Source organism: Centruroides vittatus, unplaced genomic scaffold (genome assembly GCF_030686945.1).
Source record: "Centruroides vittatus isolate TY-2023 unplaced genomic scaffold, ASM3068694v2 contig_926, whole genome shotgun sequence".
Classification (NCBI taxonomy): Eukaryota; Metazoa; Arthropoda; class Arachnida; order Scorpiones; family Buthidae; genus Centruroides; species Centruroides vittatus.
In genome coordinates this window covers 2,308,808-2,331,299 of record NW_027122612.1, presented here as the reverse complement: position 1 = coordinate 2,331,299, position 22,492 = coordinate 2,308,808, and the positions used below count along the sequence as shown (strand labels likewise).

At 28.5% G+C, this 22,492-nt stretch overlaps 1 protein-coding gene across 1 annotated transcript; it reads right to left on the bottom strand.

Moving 5' to 3' along the window:
• Window positions 1–3,915: 3,915 nt before the first annotated feature.
• LOC136984620 (uncharacterized) lies at window positions 3,916–22,134 on the bottom strand. The gene is made up of 13 exons (XM_067281684.1): window positions 22,018–22,134; window positions 21,911–21,936; window positions 19,222–19,302; window positions 18,592–18,627; window positions 18,021–18,104; window positions 17,901–17,933; window positions 7,733–7,780; window positions 7,559–7,585; window positions 7,460–7,486; window positions 6,488–6,535; window positions 5,716–5,736; window positions 4,479–4,537; window positions 3,916–4,048 (listed from the first exon to the last, which is right to left on the bottom strand). The coding sequence occupies exons 1-12, from the start codon at window positions 22,067–22,069 to the stop codon at window positions 4,481–4,483; spliced, it is 540 nt and encodes a 179-aa protein (XP_067137785.1). The 5' UTR covers window positions 22,070–22,134; the 3' UTR covers window positions 3,916–4,048; window positions 4,479–4,480.
• Between the last annotated feature and the right edge of the window lie 358 nt (window positions 22,135–22,492).

The following is a 22,492-nucleotide window of genomic DNA, read 5'->3' as shown; positions in this document are numbered from 1 at the left end:
AATTGGCTTATAAGACAGATTTTTTCCCCTTTTAATACCACTAAAGAAATCCAAGGAAGTAGGTAATCCCTTGACACACTCTCCCCATCGTGTTCAATGACGTACTTTCAGCAACCCCTTCTCTCACATTTTCGATATTAGAATATTTTATTTAGAATCGTTGAAATTTTATTACAACATTCTTTAATTTCAAAATATTTATTTTATCATTTATTGTATCCTGTGATTAAATTCTACCCTTTTAAACGTTTCAAATTAATATTAATTTGGATATTTTATTTTTGTAACTTTGTATCTGTATTATCTGTAACCCATATTTTCCGGAGGACGTGGTTTTGTGTAATAATTATTTGGTCGAAAGTTCTAATAAATTATAAATCATTACGAATACGTTTTGATAATATTAAAAAATGTTTTAAATGTTTATTAGTTCAACTTTATTAATGTCTTACGTTTGTAGGTCTAATGATGAATCATAGAAAAAAATTAAGTCAAAACAAATATATATATTTCAAGTTTGTTAACAAGGTAAACATCTCAGAATAGTTTTGAAAATAAGGATGTTTATTCAAAATTTTAGCCAAAATTATCAAAAACAGTAACAAACAAGTAATACAAAAATATCTTTTTAACGTTAATTATAATTAATTTCATTAGGTAAATCTGTTATAAATCTTAATCACAAGCTGATAAATAGCACACACACTTTTAATTCACAATAGAAATTTTGTGTGACATTTATACGATTTAATTGATAATTTTTATGTTTTTGTTAAAATATTTATTTTTATAATATCGAATAATATGTTATTTTAAAAAATCTTGTAGTGAAATGTTTTCTTTATTTAAATCTAAAGTATAAAGTTTTGCTTTAAAGACGCCACTTTTCTACGTAATTCACTTTTATCCAATAGTAGCATTTATTAATATATCGTCTCTACTTATAAAAGTATAAAAGGAGTAAAAATATTGATAATAATACAAAGGCTTTGATCAGGTAAACATGATCTGGTTTCTGTTAGTTTCCTTTGTTTTAACACTGAGTTTCAATCCTTTGTATGGAAAAGCAATAAAGGTAAATTCTATGTAGTAATATTATTAAATTTCTTCTTTGTGATTTAAAATAATTACTTTATTCATTTTTTAAATTAAATTTTATATATTTTTAATTAAATTATTAAGTAATTAAGTCATATATAATTATTTAATATAATTAATATTGTTTTCAAACTCTCCACCGTGTGGGCACTAAGGGGCCTTTTAGCAAGCCTATCACGGGTTCGTTCAGGCTCACAATGGCGCGTTATAGCTTTATGGGGCCCAGGCAAATTCGAATTAGAGGCCTCAAGTACAGTATTGATTTCAGACATTTATTTCGGGGGAATGTTTTCGAGGAAATGCCTTTTTATAAAAAATTGGTTTGAGACCCTGTTGGTGGAGGTCCCAGACAATTGTCCTTTTTTTTGGCCCCTAAGATAATGTGCCACTGGGGGGTCAACTGGTCAGAGACCACCCCAAAAAAATTCATCCCGGGTCCCCCAGAACGGTAGGCTATCACCTTAACCGCTCGGCCATCCGGCCAAGATATGGTTATTTATTGCATAAACGTTTAAAAGATGTACAGTATTTACAATTTTTTAATTATTTTTTTTTAAGTTTAAAAATCCTAAAATGATTTTAAGGTATTTTATTTATTTATTGTCGTTTTGTATTGAATTTTAAATATAAAAATGTAAGCTTTAATAACAAAATATCTTGTGTACAGAATTCAAACGAATGTTATTTAATTTTAAATGAATTCATTTAAAATAATTTTATAATATTGTAATTACAGAGGCAAATTTCGATAGAAAAAACAGAAAGTTGCGATTTTGTGGCACCGTGTGGATGGGAAGTTTACGATCGTAGATTTGGAATAGGCGAGGTGTTACTATATTGGCAAGAATCATTGTGAGTATTCAGGAATATTTTGTAAATTTTCCATTTTAAATATCTATTTAAAACATTTTCTGTAATTTAATTTAATGAATTTATTCAAACAATAGAATGTAAGCTAAAATATATTTAAGTAAAAAAAAAAAAACATAATAATAATAATAAATAATTAATACCAGCTTGTTTTTGTATTCGATTTTTATAATTTTATATTTTTAATTAAACTATTTGATAATTTTTGTTAATGCAAAATTAAAATTATATTTGAAATGTATTTTTGAAGAAGTTTCATACAATTCTATAATTTCAGAATGAAAAATAATTAATACATTTATTGATTATTCAATTAGAGACTTTAAGAATTAATAGTTTTTATTTTATTTTGTTAAGCTTATTGCTTAAGGCTGATTGTAACGTCTTTGGTTATGCGTGTAATCTTCTGTAGATGATGTGAAAAATTTAATGCTTTTTGTATGGGAAGATCCTTTACCAAAATTTCTCGAAAACGGAAATAGATAGAATCAAAGTTTTCTTTTGCGTTAGGATCCCATTTATTTCTTCTATTACCATACGTTTCAGAAGTTTGATAATCGAGTTCGTTAATCGTGGAGATCGTGTACACAAACCACAAAGGTCACAATCAGATTTAAAATATTCAGCATTTATATAGATAGTACATACCATATTGAGTATAAACCTCTTACTACTTGTAAATTAAGTGGAAGATTCAGCCGTTTTTGAGTTCCATACACGCATTCTTGTCATCTTACACAATCGCGAACTCAAATTCCAGATTTTTGTCAGATTATTTATCTCAGAAAGGGTTGAGTTTTATGATTTATATTTAGTACAGTTTATATATATTAAAATTTATATCTATTTATTTAAATAAAAGCTTTAATAAGAAACAATTTTTATTATTTATTTCAGTTGTTGGTGCGAAGAAGGGACTACATGCAAGAAATTTACTTGGAATAGTCAGAATTTTACTTTTGAGTTCAGATGCAGAGATGAAAATTTCACATCTTCGTGGGAGTAAGACTCTTCTAAAACCATAATATTTATAAACTGGAAAATTATTTTCATTTATGCATTTAATCAACGCAAACAATTCGAAACTTTTATTCAGTTTAAGGCATAGAAAATGGGTGCTTAGTGCATTTTTTAATGATTTATTAAATTTTATCTTCAACGATAATAAATATTATATTTATAAATACAAGTTGGTTGATTGGTGAATTAACTCGATACACCACATTCTGGCTATACCACCGCCATAATTAAGCCATTTATGAGGGTCCAACATGCAATGGGGTCGATATGCATTGGATGTAGGATAAGGAACCATGCCTAAATAGTCTGTCATCATAATATATCTGTTATGATTTAGACTATTTCAAAGAAATAAGTTAAAATAGCGTATTTATAATATGATAAAAAATAAATAATTTTTAGACTATGTTTGATAAAAAATGTTTCTTTTTATTTCAATAATATTGTTAGAACTATTATTTTCTACAAATGTAGCCTATATATAGAGTAGTACAAAAGTCGGTTACTTAGCGGCTTCAAAAACAAATTAATCACGAATGAAGCTATTCAAACTGGTTTTAATCACTTAAAATAACGTTAAAAACCCCCGATTTAACACATTTCAATTTAACGAACTTCGAATTTAAAGAAACTTTGGATAGGAAAAGTTTCAAACTGTTTTATTCGCGAATAGAACATGCTAAAAGTTTGGAACAACGAGTCAATTAGTATAAATTCCTCATACATTATTATATTATTTTGTTCATACTTATTAATTCCATTTAACCGAGGATATCCCTTTTCTCAATTATTCTGTTAAATCGAGAGTTTACTGCATATTGCGGTTAACTAACGTTTAGGCAACCCTGTATTTTTTGCTTTACTTTTAATTATTTAATTAAATAGAAAAAGTTATTATTATCTTATTTATTTTCATTATCCAGTATGAAGACTTTTAATGCTATATTTTATTTATTAATGCTTAAATTTTACAACAAAATTTATCAAAGTTCAAAAAATATTTCAATAGTCCAAATTATCTTGAATAAGTGTAAATCCTTTCGGGATGATGAATTCTTTCCTAAATAAAATATTATATAATAAATGTTTTCTTAATAATCAAAAATAAATATTATAATTAACTATGGAAGAATTAAATTTAGGCATAAATTATTTTAAAAAAATCAATAAAAAATATTCAGTTAAAAGTGTTTAAAGTTGTAAAACATAACACTTATTGCCATTTAATATCATTATTACGATATTAAGTGCAATGTTTTATGAGTTGTGGCAAGAATTATTACATCCAACTCGGACCGAATGCTATTCTTTGTTTTAAAATATAAGTAAAAGGGATTTTAAAGTATAGTTTTAAGGAGATAATAATAAATACTCGATTAGATAAATACAAAATTTTCGACAAGGGCGCAAATTTTAAGGGATCAGATTGGCCCCAATAATATTTTAAGTGAGACTGCCCCTAAATCAATGAATAAAATAAATTATGCTACCTTTATTGTTCTTGCAATTTTTCAGCATAATTCTTACATTGATCTTCAGATTCTGGGAACTAATTATTTAATATAATTAATCATTACAATAAGAATATCAATCAGTCACTCAATGAAATCAATACATTCATTGACGAAAAAGTTAAGCAGCTAGAGAGAATTGGTCGATAAATGCAAAGTTCGGCATACAGCTTTGCCTAAGATAGGTATGTACATAACTGTTACTGTTGTGGTCCGATCGCACGCCAAGTAATAGAAATTGATATCCTAATATTCTATGAAAAGACTCGCAAAGCTCACTGTGTTCAGAATTTTCAGTGTACCTGTCGTTTGAAGATTTTCGTAGTCGGATATGCCTGTGCACAGTTGAAGGAGTTTGAGAAAAGCCGCATCATCAGGCAGAAGGAAAGAGGATGCCCTTTTGCCCAATCGTCCATCATCTGGGTCTTTCTGACCGGATTGTGACGAGATGTTGGAGGCAATGGCTACATGAGAGCACAAATACTTGGCGGACAGGCTCTGGATGATCTAGAACAGAGACGGAAGCCTCGCTGTAGAACTCTGCCTTCTGCAACATAGAGATGACTCTTGTGATAGTGTGAAAAATGACTAGTGAATACTTCAGCCCACTTTTAATGTTGAGCGGCACACTTCCCACTGTTGGCGTGCTGGTCTGGAGATCCATCTCATATGACAATCGGTCATCCCTAATTGGTACATAGGACATTGATGGCACAACGGTACATTCAGGAAATCCTGCGCTCTCAAATGTTACCTTTCATTGCAAGGCTACAAACAGCCATTTTCCAGCAAGCTGATGTTCAACTACACACAACTAGTTTTCCAGGAATGTCTCGCCACGGTGCCACATTACTTTGGTCTGCCTAGCCTCCACATTTGTCCCCATCTGGTATTTGTTGGACCGGAGTGGGACGCTTTGGTTATATACGAGGGATCTGGAGAGACAGCTGTGACATCTGTGGACAAATCGAGCTTACAGGATTACAGGCACGTATGCCTACAAGCCCGACCGCATTGCCACGAGTATTCAGTCCTACAAAGTACTAAAGATTCATTTAAATTGCACCGTTACTACAGAAGAAATTGTTCCTTTGTTATGATATTGTAATCACTTATCATCAGCGTTTAGAAGTTTCATTGGATTCCATTGCTTCCTTCTTGATGCGTAACTTTTTTGTAAATGAGTGTAGATAATGAATGATTAAACAAAACTTACAGTTAACTTTCTGAGTTTCATCTGAAAAAATTTAAATAAAAATATAAATTGAATAGAAGAAATGTTTAAATGTTGCTTAGCCTGTACGTTTAATATTTACATATTAATAAACTTGTTTTACATTAGAAAAATTACTACTAAAAAAAGTTATAGTTATTATGAATAACTTTGCTTTTTGCACTTATTTGTTTATGTAAAATAGTATTAATATATTTGGGTTTCTTGTGTATGACAAGCCTTAATATATTTTTGGTTACGTAAAAACAAATATGTTAAAAATTATAATAAAATTGTTAGCATAAGAATTACTTTCGAATATTTTTCCCTTGTATGATTATTCTTAAGACTACTGATTCTCGACATAGTTTCATCCAAACATGTCGTATTTAATAGACTTATACTTACTATTCTACGCATTTTGCAACAGTTGTAATAATTAAATCTTATAATATTTTTCTGATGTTTCATTTTTGCACAATAATGTCTGTTCCCGTATGATAAGGCTTTCAACAATTTCTTTGAGAATAAGAAAATAGATGAAGTGTGCCAGATCTTCAAACTTGGAATATTTGGAATACCTGAAGCTTATGGAATTCCTCCCGCAACCTTCTATATTGAGGTATCAGGTTTATTATTTACAATGTTGATCGACAACTTCATATTCAGTATGACTCATATTTTTGAGAATTATTCTGATATGATCAACTCTCATGTCAGAATGTCAAGAAGTTATGAAAGTATATAAAAAATATATAATTTTAGTTTAGCTTACCTCTAAATTTGATTCTTTATTCTCATTAAATTCAATGCATTTCTTTTTCTGTAATATAATAATCGTTTTATATAGAAATTACAGTAATTTAACATAAATTATTTTTTCTATAATTTATGTTATCATTTATTATTCATTCCATCTCGCTATTTTTTTATAATTGTTTACCATGGAAATTTAAATATCACGCTAATACTAAAATTGAAAACATAAAAGTCAATGTTTTTCATTATTATTGCGTAACGTTGACATACACACAGTCAACCCTTGATACAGAGCCTTCCTTAATTGCTCCACCGTCGTAAATCGTCAATAAATACTTGCGAATGAATCTTTCCTATAAACATTAAAGAGAAATTGTACAGTATCTGTAAATTACTAAATGTAAGACGTTCAGCTGAATCTCACGACTTTCAAGTCCCCAAACTCAAACTTAAATTTTTGTGTAGGATTTGACTGGATTGATTATAAGGAAATGCAACCTGTAGGCGATATACAAAGAAGAAGATGACTTTTATGGTAAACTGGCCCTTATTTTCGTATCAGACACATGAAGAAAACCCGGAAACGCCACTGGCCGGCCTGGTGGCGAGGTGCGAACCCGCGACCAACGAGGCGAAATTGGATAAAACCATTAGTTCATTTTCGCTGGTCGCAGTGGGCACATTTTCCTATAAATTTATTACTATTAAATACATTAATTTTATTAATTGACGTATTTCAGTTTAGAACACCCTCGATTTAGTACTAATTTCAGAAACGAATGGCAACGATAAATCGAGGTTTGACTGCATACTGTACATATTTATATTCCCGAGAGCCACAAATGCACCATACTCCTCTGATTTCATTTCTTTAAAGATTCACTATACAGCAAATCCGTGGCACTTAAAAATTATACTGTAAAGGTAATAAATTGAAATAATATCTAATTCTTAAAAGTGTGTAATTAATTAATTAATTAAAACTTACATTGTTTCTGGTCGTACAAATTGAAATCTGTAACATTTTAATAAGCAAAATTCATATTTAATTTTTTTTATTTTATGTTTCTAAATTATTAAAACTCACCATTCCATTATTATTGATTACACTTGTCTGATGAGAACAAATAAATAAATATCAATTTATGAGTTAAACTTATTCGAATTTTTAAAATATTTTTCAGTTTGAAAATAATAACAGAAATTAAATTTATTTATTTCCTAATATTTTATTTTATTAATATATTAAATTTATACTTACTGCACTACTTACACCACTACTGAAATAGGTACTACTCGACTGTCTCTTCTAAAATGTAGATTTATAAAATATTTTATATTAATTTATATATGCAAAAATGAATAATATAACAAATATAACTCAACACTATTTTAAAATATTACTGATATATCTATTTTAATTTAAACTGCTATTAAACTTATTAGCCTATATACCAGTGGTGGCAAAAGAATAAAAATATATTTTATTCTTTTTGAAATCATAACGATAAACAAAAGATTTAAATTTCTAATTTCGTTATAACAAAACAGAATCCACTAATTGAAAAATATTGCTTTAAGAAACTATTTTTGAATGTAAACGTCAAAACGTATTAACAATATTTGAGATAACGTGAAGTAACAATTCGAAATAATGTTTTATGCAACAATATCCAACAATCGCCTTTAAGAACAATGCTTCATTATCGAAAGAAAAATCAGACACAAAGAAGAATTTCCAAGAACTTGTGCATTTGGATACTCACGTATTTGACATTTCTATATATTTTATCATAAGTATATCATATAAACATATTTAAATTTCTTTTTCTTTAGTAGGGGAATCGATGGAGCCTTCATCATTAATCTTTGTCTTTCGTTGCTGTCTGATATTTGTCGCATCTTAGATTAACGAAACAGTTAAGAAAACTTTCATTTTTTCTAATTAAATTCTTAATATTTTTTTTAAAGTTCAGATAAAAATTTATTATAATTTTTAATTTGGGATAAATAAGGATTTTGGAAATCCTCATACCACTACTGAGGCAGTGAAAAGATATTGGTCTTAAACAGAAAAAGAAAATTGTTTGTTTTGTTATTAAAAGGTTTGTAAAAATTTGTATAACTTGTGTTTGTACATATGTATTATAGGTAATTAAAAGAATCTGTGGCTCGTGAGAGCGAAGATCCTTCGGGAGTCAAAATACATTCCAAGGAAACAGTTCTGATCGGTGACGCACAATCGACAGGAGAGAAATATTCCAGTCAGGTGATTTACAGCATTGTACCGTGCCCGAAGCCGAATTATTTGCCATTTATAGGGCGCTGTCCTATATCCTACACCTAAGAAATTATACTGGACGGGTTAGGATTTGCACGGACAGTCAAACTGCACTGCGAAGGATCAATGGTAACAACAGACAATGTCACACGACCAATCACATTCATGAGATTTTAAATACTATCAGGAACTTCAAAGTCAGCTTTTCCCGGATTAGGAGTCATAGTGGAATACGAAGAAATGAAGATGCCGATGAAATTGCGAAACAGTACGCCAACAATACTGGGGAAATTATTTTTCCTTTTCTTTCCGCTTCCAATAGGGCTAAGTCCGATGCTAAGTACGGATAGCCCTCTTTTCCTTAAATCCAAAGTATACGTATTATACAGGGTTGTTCACAAGTAACGCACCAGAAGATGTTTCCACGCATAGTGGGTATGTTTTCCTGATAGCTTCTCATAAGGTGTACAGTACCATACGAGGCTTTTAGAGGATCGTTGTAAATCTGTCAGTGTGTCAGCATGGTGGAAATAATCCCACCCCGACCTTCCCAGTTTTTTAAATGTTACACTATGATTCTTGTTATAAGCCAAATTTAAATTTTCTAAAATTTCTCTACAAAAAGTCTTACTAAAATTTCTGGCGAAAATCAAAAAATGGATGTAACGAATTTACTTTAAAAAATCTTTTAAATTCATCAAAAAAAATATATTTTATCAGCCAAAAGAATTCCACTTTTATTAGTTAACTAGCGGATGAGCCCGGCGTTGCTCGGGCAAAAAATAACAACAGCAAAGATTAAGATTATTAAATTATTTCGTACTTCTAACTCTTCTACCATATTATATTATAGTATTTGATTTATATTTACAAATGTTATCTTACGTAAGAGTTTATCACACCGAGTGTCCAATCTAACACATTTTAAAAGTTTTTTAAATTGTATGCAGTAGAAGAATAAAGTATTTTTAATATGTGTAAAACCTTTATAGTTATATAGCCGATCTTACCCGTTTTCACCAAGTGCAAGAATTAGGTCCCTCTCTTCCGAAGCTAATTAGAGAATTTTTAGATAGGCCTAAAAATCTATAGCTACGTTTCTATAGCTACGCAAATCTATAGCCATTATTCTACGTTTAATGAAACGTAGAATAATGGCATTGTGTACTTTCAATACTTGTGATAGTTATTGTGAAGATTCGGAATGATTTAATACACAGTGCCCGACATTACTTTGCGTATCGTACCGTAATAAAATGGCTGAATACTGTAAGTGGGTTTTCAAGTGACACATTCATTAAATAATTATTAATAATTAACTCTATGATATATCTTAATGATTAAGTGTTACGATATTATAAATTGCACGTTTCTCCTCACAACGCCTCATCATATGTAGCGTTGTGAAATGAAACATATAAACACATATACGCATAACACGTATGTATTTACCAAACGTATTATGTGTAGAAGCATCTGTGGAGCATTACTTTTGAATAACTCCAACTTTCTGTATATATATTTATAAGTCTATATATATAGAAAATCATATAGGATCAACAACAGGGTTAGGAATTGAAGAAAATCTCTAAGAAAATTACAGTCAACATTGTGCTGGTTTGGACATGTGGAAAGAAGGTATATAGATTATGTCGAAAAATGTGTAATGGAGATGGATTTCTCAGGGGGAGGAGAAGAGGTAGACAGAGAGGACGATGATTTGAGAGTGTTGAAGTTTTATTTTAAAATATTTAGTAAAAAATTACCCGTCGTCTTCGATTCTATAAGTTAAAACAGAAATCAATAATATGTTTCCAATATTTCTTACTTTGAGTTATGATCACATATATTATTTTCATTTTGTTTTATTTATAAAATCCGATATAAAAAAATTTAATTTATATAAAAAATAAATCAACATTTTAAAATATCCTAAAATTAATTTTAAAAATTAATATAATCGATAACACGAATTTCAGTGAGAGAAATACTTAAGTTCTATTTTTAAATTATATCTACTTATGGAATGAAAATCTCGGATAGACTTTATAAATAATTTAAAATGACTTACCATTCTACTCGACATCTGAAAAAAATATAAAACACAATGAAAATAATTTAAATTTTAATTAATTTTATTTAAATTAATCAAGAAGAAACACTTTTCACGGATGTTAGAGATCCATTTACACTCTCCTAAAAAGCTCGTAACGAGAATGCTGGAACATGTATTTTAATGTACTGTACAGTACATGAATTGGTTAAAACAAATATATTAGATGTTCTGTGAATCCGTATTGTCACAAAGATGTACTCTTTTACGCCAAATTGACGTCAGTTTGCATTCCCTGATTACAGTAAATATAGGAATAACGTCCTATAAAATTTACACTCACTAGTAGAATTATTCTACTCACTAGTAGAATTACTCTACTAGTAGAATAATCTACTCACTAATTACACTCACTAGTAGAATTATTCTACTAGTGAGTGTATAATTTTAGAAATACAACATACGAAATATTTATGTAATTCTACTGGTGAGACCCGGTCATGAATGGAACCATCAAGCATAAATGAAACATAGAGAACAATGCTCCACATCGTAACTTACTATCCATGATAAATTAATAGTAGGCCTATTTGAGTCCTGGAATATTTAATTATAATACGTATTAAATAACTAGAGAAATTTATATAAATGAACTTCTTTATGAACAGTTCATATTATGGCAATGCTAAAGTATCAAAATAGGTAATCTTGATGATAATATCATTAAGAAAAGTTTTATTTTAAAATATTTAGTAAAAAATTACCCGTCGTCTTTGATTCTATAAGTTAAAACAGAAACAATTAATTATTAAGAAAATCTATAAATTAAAATATTTTATATATTATAAAATATCAAAAGTATTAAGTACTTCACTATATTGTTAAGTGTCGATAAATTTTCAATATACAAATATATATTAATGTAAATAGTATAAATAAAATATGGATATTTTCCGACAAACAAATGCCTAAAAACTGCTCTAATTCGACATAGATATTTTCATAAATGGATACACGAAAAAGCCTTCTTTAGTATACGAATATCAAAACGAATTATAAAAATTTTGGAATTACAACATACGAAATGTTTATGTAAGCTTCCCTTAAAGGATTTTCAAGCTGCAAATTTTAAAGTATTCAATGTTATAATAAAATATATGAAAATATTCGTAATTTCCATTAAGCATTTAAAATACGGGAATAAAAATTGATGACATCTGCCAATCTCTTATACACGAATACCGATGCATTCCTTTAGTGTAATTATGACAAGTCAAAAAAAATTTTTAAAAATAAAACAAATAAATACAAAAACAAATAAATTCCCACAAACTAAAAGAAGATAAAACACTCAACAAGAGTTACAGACAAGAAAATTTAGGTACAACAAAGAAAAATCGTGAACGTACATTAAGAACTCCATTCTTTAAATGCCAATTTCACAATAGTGCCTTTTAATCTGAGATGCACGCATCAAGGATAGAAGCGAAACATGTTTTCTGGGAATGTGAGATGTTTAAGAAAACCAGCAACGAGTGGCTCAACCTACATATACACACATACGTGCACCTACACAAACACACACTAGTACCCACACATACAGAGATTACCACCCGAATTTTTTTGCATTTCTCGACATTTCAAGATGTCCTAAGTCGAAAAATGTAAAAATTTAAAGGTAATTTTTTGACCGATCGTCACACTTTCCCTCCGTTATATGTAACAGCCGGTAAAGTAATACGCATTTAATTATTAACAGAAATAAAGTTACAGAATTTCGCCGTAAATATTTATTGAATTTATCATAATCCAATCGTTTCAAATCCATTATTTTTGTTAGGTAGCTCAATATTTATATGTAGAATGTTTAATGTTTCCTTTTGACAACAGATGGGAATTTTGTCAGCTTTATTATCAATTTGAAATGTTCATACACAATTAACTAAAAGCCTTATCTATCAACGACACTAGTCGTCGCCGCCGTTCCCCCATGTCCACCTCCTCTTCCATCATCATTGTCATTATGATCTTACTTTTAAGATACGTCGTGGAAAGTATGCAATTCATAAAAATATAGCTGAAAGTGAAGATACCGTATATGATTATTTCTAAACAGTTTTTCGCTCTTAATTTTTCTAAAATAAAATATTATTTTATAATACTGAATTAAATGCTATTAAAATTTACCATGCGGTCTAATTCCTATAAGTTAAAACAGAGATAATTAATTATTAAGTATTTTACAGTACTGTTCAGTATTGATGAATTTTCAATATAAAAATACAATTATGTGATATACAACAGTACATTATACGAGTCAAATTCAAAAATAATTTTTGCATAAGTTTTATTAAAACTGTGTAAAAAGTTCAGTTTATTTTTGATTCTACAGTCAAGATCGTTTCAAAGTTGACAACTGAAAAAATTGTTTTTTTTTAACATTTTAAGGAAAAAAATGCATTTCTGATCTGTTAACTACTCTGCATATTGCTATAGCCTTGTTAATTGGCGTAAAACAATAGATAACTGATTAGTTCGTTTCATCAATAAACAATTGAAGAGCGACAAAAAGTAAAATATTGTTGTATCAATTGAAAGTTGACAACATTGTAAATACAGTAAGAAATTAATTTCAAAATGGTTATAACACAAAATTTAATTCCGGAGTTGTTAATTAAATAGTTTTTTAGTATCAATAAGAAAGTATGTTAAAGAAGAGAGAATTGAGTCTTGAAGAAAGAGTGCAGATTGTACATGAGCGGAAAAAAATGGCGATTCTCCTTCTATTATTGCAAAAAAAGCATCAAATATCACGAGAAGGAGTCAGAAAAATAGTGGTCAAATATTTAAATAACAATACAGTGAGAAATTTACCACGGGGACACTACCCTAAGGCCACAACATCAAGAGAAAATGCCATGATTTTCCGTGAGACCACCAAAAACTCTTTTATAACAGCTAAAGAAATAAAAGAAGAGCTTAAGCTTGAAGCCAGTGTTTCAACTATTAAGAGAAGAATAAATTAAAAAAAGTTTCCATGGAAGAGTGGCTCATTCTATAAGCCACTCTTAAATGATTTCAGCAGTGAATCAGAAGAAAAGATTAGCTTTTGCCAAAAAAATTTGTGAACAAGCCCCTAGAGTTTTGGAAGCGTGTTATTTGGAGTGATGAGTTAAAACAAGAGTTGCAGCATGCTAAAAGACGGAAATTTGTTTGGAGAAAGAAAAGTCAAGCATTCGATAAAAATAAAACCGTGGGAACAATAAAACATTCGCCTTACATAATGGTTTGGTGGTGTTTTTCGGGATTCGAAATGGACAATATTATTCAAATTTACGATCGCATGAAAACAGTAGATTACAAACAGATACTTAAAGACGATTTTATGGCATCAGCACGAAAAATGGGGATTGAATATAAATTTGTCTTTCAACATGACAATGATCCCAAACATACAGCATTGCTTCTCAGAAAAGATTTCAATGAAAATGATATCAAAATTCTTGAATGACCACCACAGTCACCAGACTTAAATTTAATAGAACATCTGTGGGACAAATTAGACCGCTGTATACCTCTTAGCCATAGAAAATCTTTATCATTGTACAAATAAGAATTATTTAAGGATTTGGTCAGAAATTTGGCAGGATATCATTCGTAAATTAATTAACAGTATGCAAAGTCGACTTCTTCATGTAATTCAGGCCAAAGGTGGTCCAACAAAGTTCTGATTTGGCTCTTTCTAAATATTTTATTTCGTGTCAACTCTGAAATGACTTTGACTCAACTCCTAAAATATAACCCTAACCAACATTTTATTTCTAATAAATACATAAAATTAAATTATATTAAGTATGATTATTATAAAAAACTCACCAAATCTAGATTATCAAGCATTAAATCTAGATCTTCCATCTTCAGATATGTAAATATTTTATTATTATGTAATAAAATATATGAAAATATGCCTAACAAATAGACTTTAATTGTTTATTAGAAAAGTATTGCATTTTAAAATTAGATAGATAATGTGACTTGTGTCAATAAATAACCATATAAATACTAGAAAGTTCAATATATAGTCCTACTTTTAAAATCTTATAGAGTATTTTCAAGTGCTTGTTAAGGTATTAGAAGATATTAAATATTAAAAGGAAGATGAAGGGAGGGTGGACAGGAAGGGAAGATGATCTGAGTCAAACATTATACAGTACATTAGCTGATGATGAAAGTATATGTTCATTTCTCAGCAGGTTTATGATAAGTAAAATTATAAAATTAAATAAATAATATTAAAATTACCTTTCTTTCAAAATCCTGTAAATTAAAATAGAAAAGACTAATTATTAAGAAAATGAATCATTGAATTAAGATATTATATGACACTTTCAGCTTAAAAATAGTAATTTTGTTGAATTATGATGAATTTCTCTATTTAAAAATTCGTAAATATTTTATAAACTTAAATATTTACGTATTTACTAAGACACTAGCTGAAAGTTAAAACTATACATGATACAATTACGAGATTTTATTTTAAACAGTTTTTATATTATTAATTATATAAAAAGACAAAAGGCTTAATTTTGAGGGCGAAATGAGGTTTTAAAAATATTGTAAATGTCAATAACCGGTAAAATTTTTATTAATTCTGACCCGACTCGAGATATGACACAAGACCCCTCGTCTATCGATCCACCCCTCGAAAATTTAATATCATCAATGAATACTCCGTATATAGAAATAAATATGCTAAGTTTGAAAATTTTTGGTTCATCCAGTCCTGAAATAGGATGTAAAAATAGACCCCGACAGACACACACACAAAATTTTCTATGGGATTTTTTACATTTTTTGCTATCAAGGAGTGTCAAAGCATCGAGAAATGTAGAAAACGAGAGATGAAGATTTGACCGCTCACCATACTTTCCCTATGTTATACTGTGTAAGAGCCGGAAAGAAATACAAATTCTAAACACTTCATTAATCTGTTTATTATTGATAAATTTTCAACATAAACGATTATTTGTATATAGTTCGATATTTTTTTATTTTTAATAATGTTTATAATTACATTATATGAAATGTTTATGTAAACTTACTCTCCACGAAGGACTATTTCTCTGAAAATTTTAATATATTGAATAAATAATTAATTATACGAAAATATACTTAAAAGATAATAGGCAAATAATGTTTCACTATATTATTTTTTAAAAATTTATATTCTTATAGGTAGGTGATAAGAGACGTGCCAACGAACATACTTAATAACACTGAAAATAGCATAACATTTACTAAATACCTAGTGGAGTATTATCCTATTGGAAAAAAAGGGCAATTGCCTGGGGATTGCACCAACAGGGACCCGAAATGAATTTTTTATAGGAAAATGTGTCGATGTTCCATCTCTCACCTATGCTGATAAGTTCTATTGGGAGTCAAGCCTGCCCATGAATTATAGCTAGCCAAAGGGTCTTAATGTGCTGGTGTCTCACGTTGGTGAATAAAAATTAAAGCATTAGTAACATAATATTTACAATAACATGATACTTTCTTGTCAGTCAAACATTATACAAGAAACTCAAAGCCCTTTAAGAATGTTCTATAGAAAGAACATGATTTAACTTCTGGTACCTCCTGATATACCTTTCATAAGATCTTGATTACTTTTCTGTATGAATCATGCATGCAGAAGCTGCATGCATGATTCATACATGATTCATACAAAAGCATGTATCTTCTGCTTCATCTTCAAACTGCATGCAGAAGCATTGCGGTTTAAAGATACAGCTGAAGATGAAAGTAAATGTTATTTTTCGAAAGTAAATGTTTTAGTTTTCATTTATAAAATTAAAAGACAATACATAATTTTAAATTTCCTCAGTCTTCAACGAGTACTTGACTTCCAAAGTTACGTGGAGGACGATCCTAATACAAGAATATTTAAACGGTTATTATTATATTTGAATCATCAATTTATTAGATTAATAGGCTACACTCCAATTCTGAAGTTTTAAATTTATATTTTTCATCGGTGGTTAAATCTCTACACGACTTTGTAATTGAAATAACTGGAAATGGTCTACAAAATATAGCTATGTTATATAACGACGCGTTATAGCTTCGTAGGTCCCAGGAAAATTTGAATGAGGGCTCCCGTGTATAGTGTTGACTTTTGACATTTTTCTTCGAGGAAATTTTTTGGTGAAATATTTTCCTATAAAACGTTGGTTTGAGGCCCGCTTTGGTGAGGGCACCAGACAATTGTTCTTTTTACCTATAGGATAACGCGCCACTGCTATGATATCTTCCATGACAACAAGTTATTATATATACACAATATTTAATATATTTAATGAGATATTCATCGTACTATAACAAATAAATGAAATACTTTAGACTTTCTTTTAAATTTAAACTTCTTTTAAAAATTTTACATTAAGTATTAGACTTTTTTATTTGAATTTTTGTAAATTAACCTCCATTTTTAATCTGAGAATATTGATTTATTAAATAATAACCTTTTATAAAAAATATTATTACATGATAAAATATAATAAATCTTTTACTAATTTTTATACATAGCAAATATTGAGAAATGTTAATGAATTTTAATTATTTTTCATATCAAATTAGATGTTTTCTTTAAACACTTACCCAGTTTCTTGAATACTGTAATTAAAAAAAGAGTTAATTATATAAAACAGAATTGAATATACATTATTATTCATTTTATTGATTAAATTTATAGGAAATAATAAATAAATTACTTATAAATTTCGTTGGGCGTATGTAATTAAACATACATTATTTTTAAACAAAATCTATATTATTATTTTCGTGTATCAAGGAATATTTAGAAATATATCAGCAAAAATTTATATTAATTTTCTTATTGTTTCTAATATCTAATTTTAATTTTTTCAAATTTATCTTATAGAGACAATTCAAATAAATACATTCAAATAATAACATACACAAACTTACCATGCTTCCAAAGTTATTCTAAATATACATTATTTTAATTGATGTTAACAAGGTATTAACAATCTTAAATCGATTTAAACAACAATACTAAATTTATAACCTTACCATAACTATTCCAGAATGTTGTACGGATCCACCCTAAATATATATATATATATATATTTAATGTTAATTACAATTAAGAATTTTTAGAACTTTTTTAAATGTAAATAATTTTTTATTTACATATTGTACGTCTTCTTCAACAACATTTACTTTATAATAATCTTCTACGAAAATTTTTAGAAGATTTCCTGGTTCCCTCATAGTCTGAAATAAAATATTCAATTTATTTATATTTTAATTATTTTTTAAAATTATCATTCTTCATAATTTGTTGTTAAACTTCTGCATCAATCGAACATTATAAATTTTAATCATTAATATTCTAGTAATCATCATTCATTTAATTATAACTAGACAAATTTTGTATGAATGCCAGTGTCAAATCTCACATGGAACGTACGAAACTATTATTTCTCTATTTGTAATAATTTTCACTTTTAATTTATTTATAAAAATTGAGTTTTTATTTATTTAGTTATTTTTAAATCTAGAAGAAACTAAGTTCGATGAGTTTTTATTATGATAGAAAGCATTGATCATTTCCCGACTATAGGATCATTTTCCATACTTCCCAATTGAAATCATTATATTCAACTTTCGAACAGGTGACTCACTCCTCCATACCTGTATATAACGACACCCCTGGCTCTAACACATCGTATTTATAAAGATTTAAAAAAATATATCTTACCTCATTGAATTTTTTTCTAAGACACGGTAACATTTCCTGAAATATAAAAATTTTATTAATATTATTTAACAAGAGAAATTTATGTTTACTAGAAAATATTTTATATTGTTACTGTTAATTTTAGCTTCTACCTGAATAAGAAGATAGTCCCTGAGAGGTTTCATTGCATTTGCTCAAATCTTAGAACGGACAAAGAACTAAATCATAATGTTTCCTCTTTATTTTCCCAATTTTGAGAAATTTAGCAAATAGTAAAACTGTTTTTGTCGACTTAACAAGCATATTACTTACATTCAGTACTTACTGAAATTCTTTTGACATAGAAAATTTAATAATTATTACACAGCAAAATATTTTCTCATATTATACTGTACATAGAAATAAATCGTCCACGTTTATTAAGTGTACGAAAACAATACAGGCCCTATATGTAGCGATAAATATTATTGTATCTATAAGCTTATACGTGTACTTGGAAGTTAGTCATCGGAAATTTCAAAAATAACTTGAGTAACGTTCGGAGGCCATATTTCTTTAAATGTCCTGCTTGGAGCATTTAAAGAAGTAATGGTTAGACATACGAATTTAAATATTTAATTTATATATAGAGAGCGCCTTTATTAATGTTACCTGTTGAAAAGTGTCGTTTTTTCTTTCTTTGAAAAAATTCTTGCAACATTCTTCTAACCATTCGCAGATGTTCAAGTTTTCCTTTAAAATTCAAATTAAATACGTAAGAAATAAAAGAAAAATCTTATACGATAAATAAAATTTAATTAAATTAACTTTTTAAACAACTGGCATTTATGCTAAGACGAGAAGATCAGCGCGTGTATAAACTTCAGTTAATAAAAATGTCTAATATCTAATGTATAAGTTTGTATATATAAATCGCACCATAAACCAATTAGCAGAAATTGAAATTAAATCTATTTGAAAGAATATTCTTCGTTTGAACTCACATACTCTCTGATACTTGTCCAATATATCAGCTTTTAATTATGGAATCATTAAATTGACAGGATAAAGATTAGCGATGTTGAGGCCGAAGTTTGACAATGGCGTTTGGAACGTCATATGATGCTCGACATTCCAAACGCCATTGCCAAACTTCTAGGCTTACAGAAAAGCGGCGCTGAACGTCCGACGTACACATTTTCGCGTTTAAAACTTCGGCCTCAACCTCGCTATTAAAAAAAATCTGTAGACAGGAGAATCCGGAGCAAGACAGAACTACGTATACTTTTTGACCAGTGGGTGGTGAAAACTAGCGGTAAGTGCAAGAACTTCATAACAGACCTTCTGTGCATATTGGCAACTATGAAACAAAGTTCATCCATTTTTCCAGAACGATATTGTAATTGTAGTGTTTATGCCTAGTGATTCTTATGCTCACGATAAGTCAAACAAGTTAATGTTAAATGTTATACGCACTGCTATTTCTTTAACATTGCACTTTGAACTGTAGATTCATATAGCCTATTTACTGTATATTATAATTCTTCAGTTCTATAACAATAACATTTAAACCTAACCTCTGCATTCGGACGGAACGAACCGAAACAGACGGAATCGGGTTCTGTTTGTTTGGGTTATTTATGATATAAAATAAAAGCATATTTTTAAAACCATAAGTACCAATTGATGCGTTTAATTTTCAGTATTTTTGAAAGAAACCCTATTTTGTCAAGTAGTTTAAAGAATAAACTTGTTCATTTTCAAACTATCCGCCTCTTCACCCGTAACAAAGGAAGTAAAGCCACTTTAGCATCAATAAAAAAGTTGATAACAACGTCAACTGTAAATTTGTAAAAGGTAATAAAGTAAAAACAATATACAAAGAATTTTAAGGAAGTGGATAAAAATTGAGTTACAAGATTATATCTAGATAGCACGATTAAAAAGGGAATGGCTATTTTATCAACTAGCAAAAAAAATTATTTGAAAATTCCTTTAAAACGTATTGTATTGTCGTCAGGAATATGTATTTAAGCAAATTTTCAACTGTATGGGAAATTGAAAAGTGGGTAAATATTTAGTTACAAGACTATTTGGACAGACACACAGCAGATAAGCAAACAGACCAGAGTAAGTTAATAAAAAGCCGTTTATTTATAGGTATTTTATATGTAGAACCATAGAATAAATTTTTAGTGAAATTAAAAAATGTATAGGCCCTATGTAAAGAAGTTATATTTCTGTCCATGAGAATTCTGGTGTCTATTTTCTATTAAAGTAGACTTTATGAGTAAGATAGCTATCTATTATATATCCTATTTGTAGTTCAAAATATAATAATATATACTATATTTTGAGTGGACGGACCACTTACGTAAATTAAACGTTTACTAGACTAGAAGGGCAAAATTTATAAAAAGTATTAAGTGCTAAATTATTATGTCGACGATTAAGAATGGAAAACATAAATCCATCGATCATTTCAAACTATTATAGCGGAGGAATTTGAAACGTTTATTTAAATATTGTATCCCCATCCTAATTTTTTAAAAAGGAAAGAAAATAAATTTGTACAGTTGCAACCATGGACGTCTACAAAGGGGAGCGATGCACTTGCCCCTGGGATCCAGTGAAAATTCCACAAATTACAATGGTAAAAGTGATTGAGATATATAAAACTTTACACCCACAATCATGGGTCGCTTTGATGCAATATTGTATTCTGTAATCTACTTGTAGAAAGAAACACCTCCAAAATTTTATAATTATAATAAATAAAAAATTATTAATGAAAGTATTTGTCCCCACTCTTTGTCCCATGGTTGCAGCTGTTTTTACGTTAAACTCATTTCGATTAATACAGAATTAAACAGATTCAGATGTCATTCACCTTTGTAGTATTCAACTGTTTTATATGCCATTTTCGTATTGAGTACAGTAAGTTTATACTTAATTAAATACTTAATAAATTAATATTATAAAATATACTTTATAATACTACAAGATAAAATACAGAAAATTTTTATTCAAATTATACTTTTAAGTTTCTTTTCGAAAATTAAGAAACTGCGCATTGTAATATATACTAAGTCACTAATACAAATAAATTATTTTAAAAAGTAAAAGAATGCTGCTAAGAATATAGAATTTAATTTGAAATCATTTATAATGTCGTTGTTCTTCTATTTTATAAAAATTTAAACATTTAACGTTATGATTATGGCTATAAAATTTAAACATATGTCTGGCTCTGTCCCTCCTCGCCCTCGCCCCATTACGATTCCCATGTAGCGGGATTAAACCCACTATATGGCAATGGAAGAATAAATTAGACTACTTATGTATGTAAAAGTAAACTTACTGCGCAACTAGAATATCCTTCGACTTCTATAGAAGAAAAATAATTAATATATAATAAGATTATTTAATATTTATCAACTTTTAATGTATATTCGATAGAAAACTTACTTATAATACAGACACTTGATGCAAAAAAGACAAAAGCAATAAATGACAGCATCCTAATCGAAGTTAATACTGCAAATGAAAACTACCGACGTGGATACGTTTAAAATATTTCCCCATAACGTTTGTACAGCTGCACGCAATCTCAAAATTTATTGTTAATTGTGAGTTATTTTTATACTAAAAATAAAATAATTTCCGATTAAATATCATAATAAAATTTTTAGAGATTTATTCCAATTTAAATATTTCTATGAATTTAATTGCCTAGATTTATAAAAATTTCTCGAAATTCTCAAATTTATGTTTTATATTAAATTGTAATTGTAAATTCAATTACTGTATAATTGAAAAAAAATGTATATTATTTGGCAACATTATCCAAACTTTCCATAGATGGTCACCGTTGTTCAGAGATTTGACTGTATTTAAATTTACATAACACGCTATTCGTATTGTCAATTTATAATTAAAAAAT

Excerpts from the sequence above, each read along its gene's own strand:
- LOC136984620 (XM_067281684.1), bottom strand. The coding sequence starts at position 22,069 with ATGCTGTCATTTATTGCTTTTGTCTTTTTTGCATCAAGTGTCTGTATT. Across the intron at positions 18,105-18,591 it reads TTAGAAAAAAATTCAATGAG|ACTATGAGGGAACCAGGAAA; the intron begins GTAAGATATATT and ends ATTTTATTTCAG. Across the intron at positions 6,536-7,459 it reads TTTGTACGACCAGAAACAAT|AAAAAGAAATGCATTGAATT; the intron begins GTAAGTTTTAAT and ends ATTATATTACAG.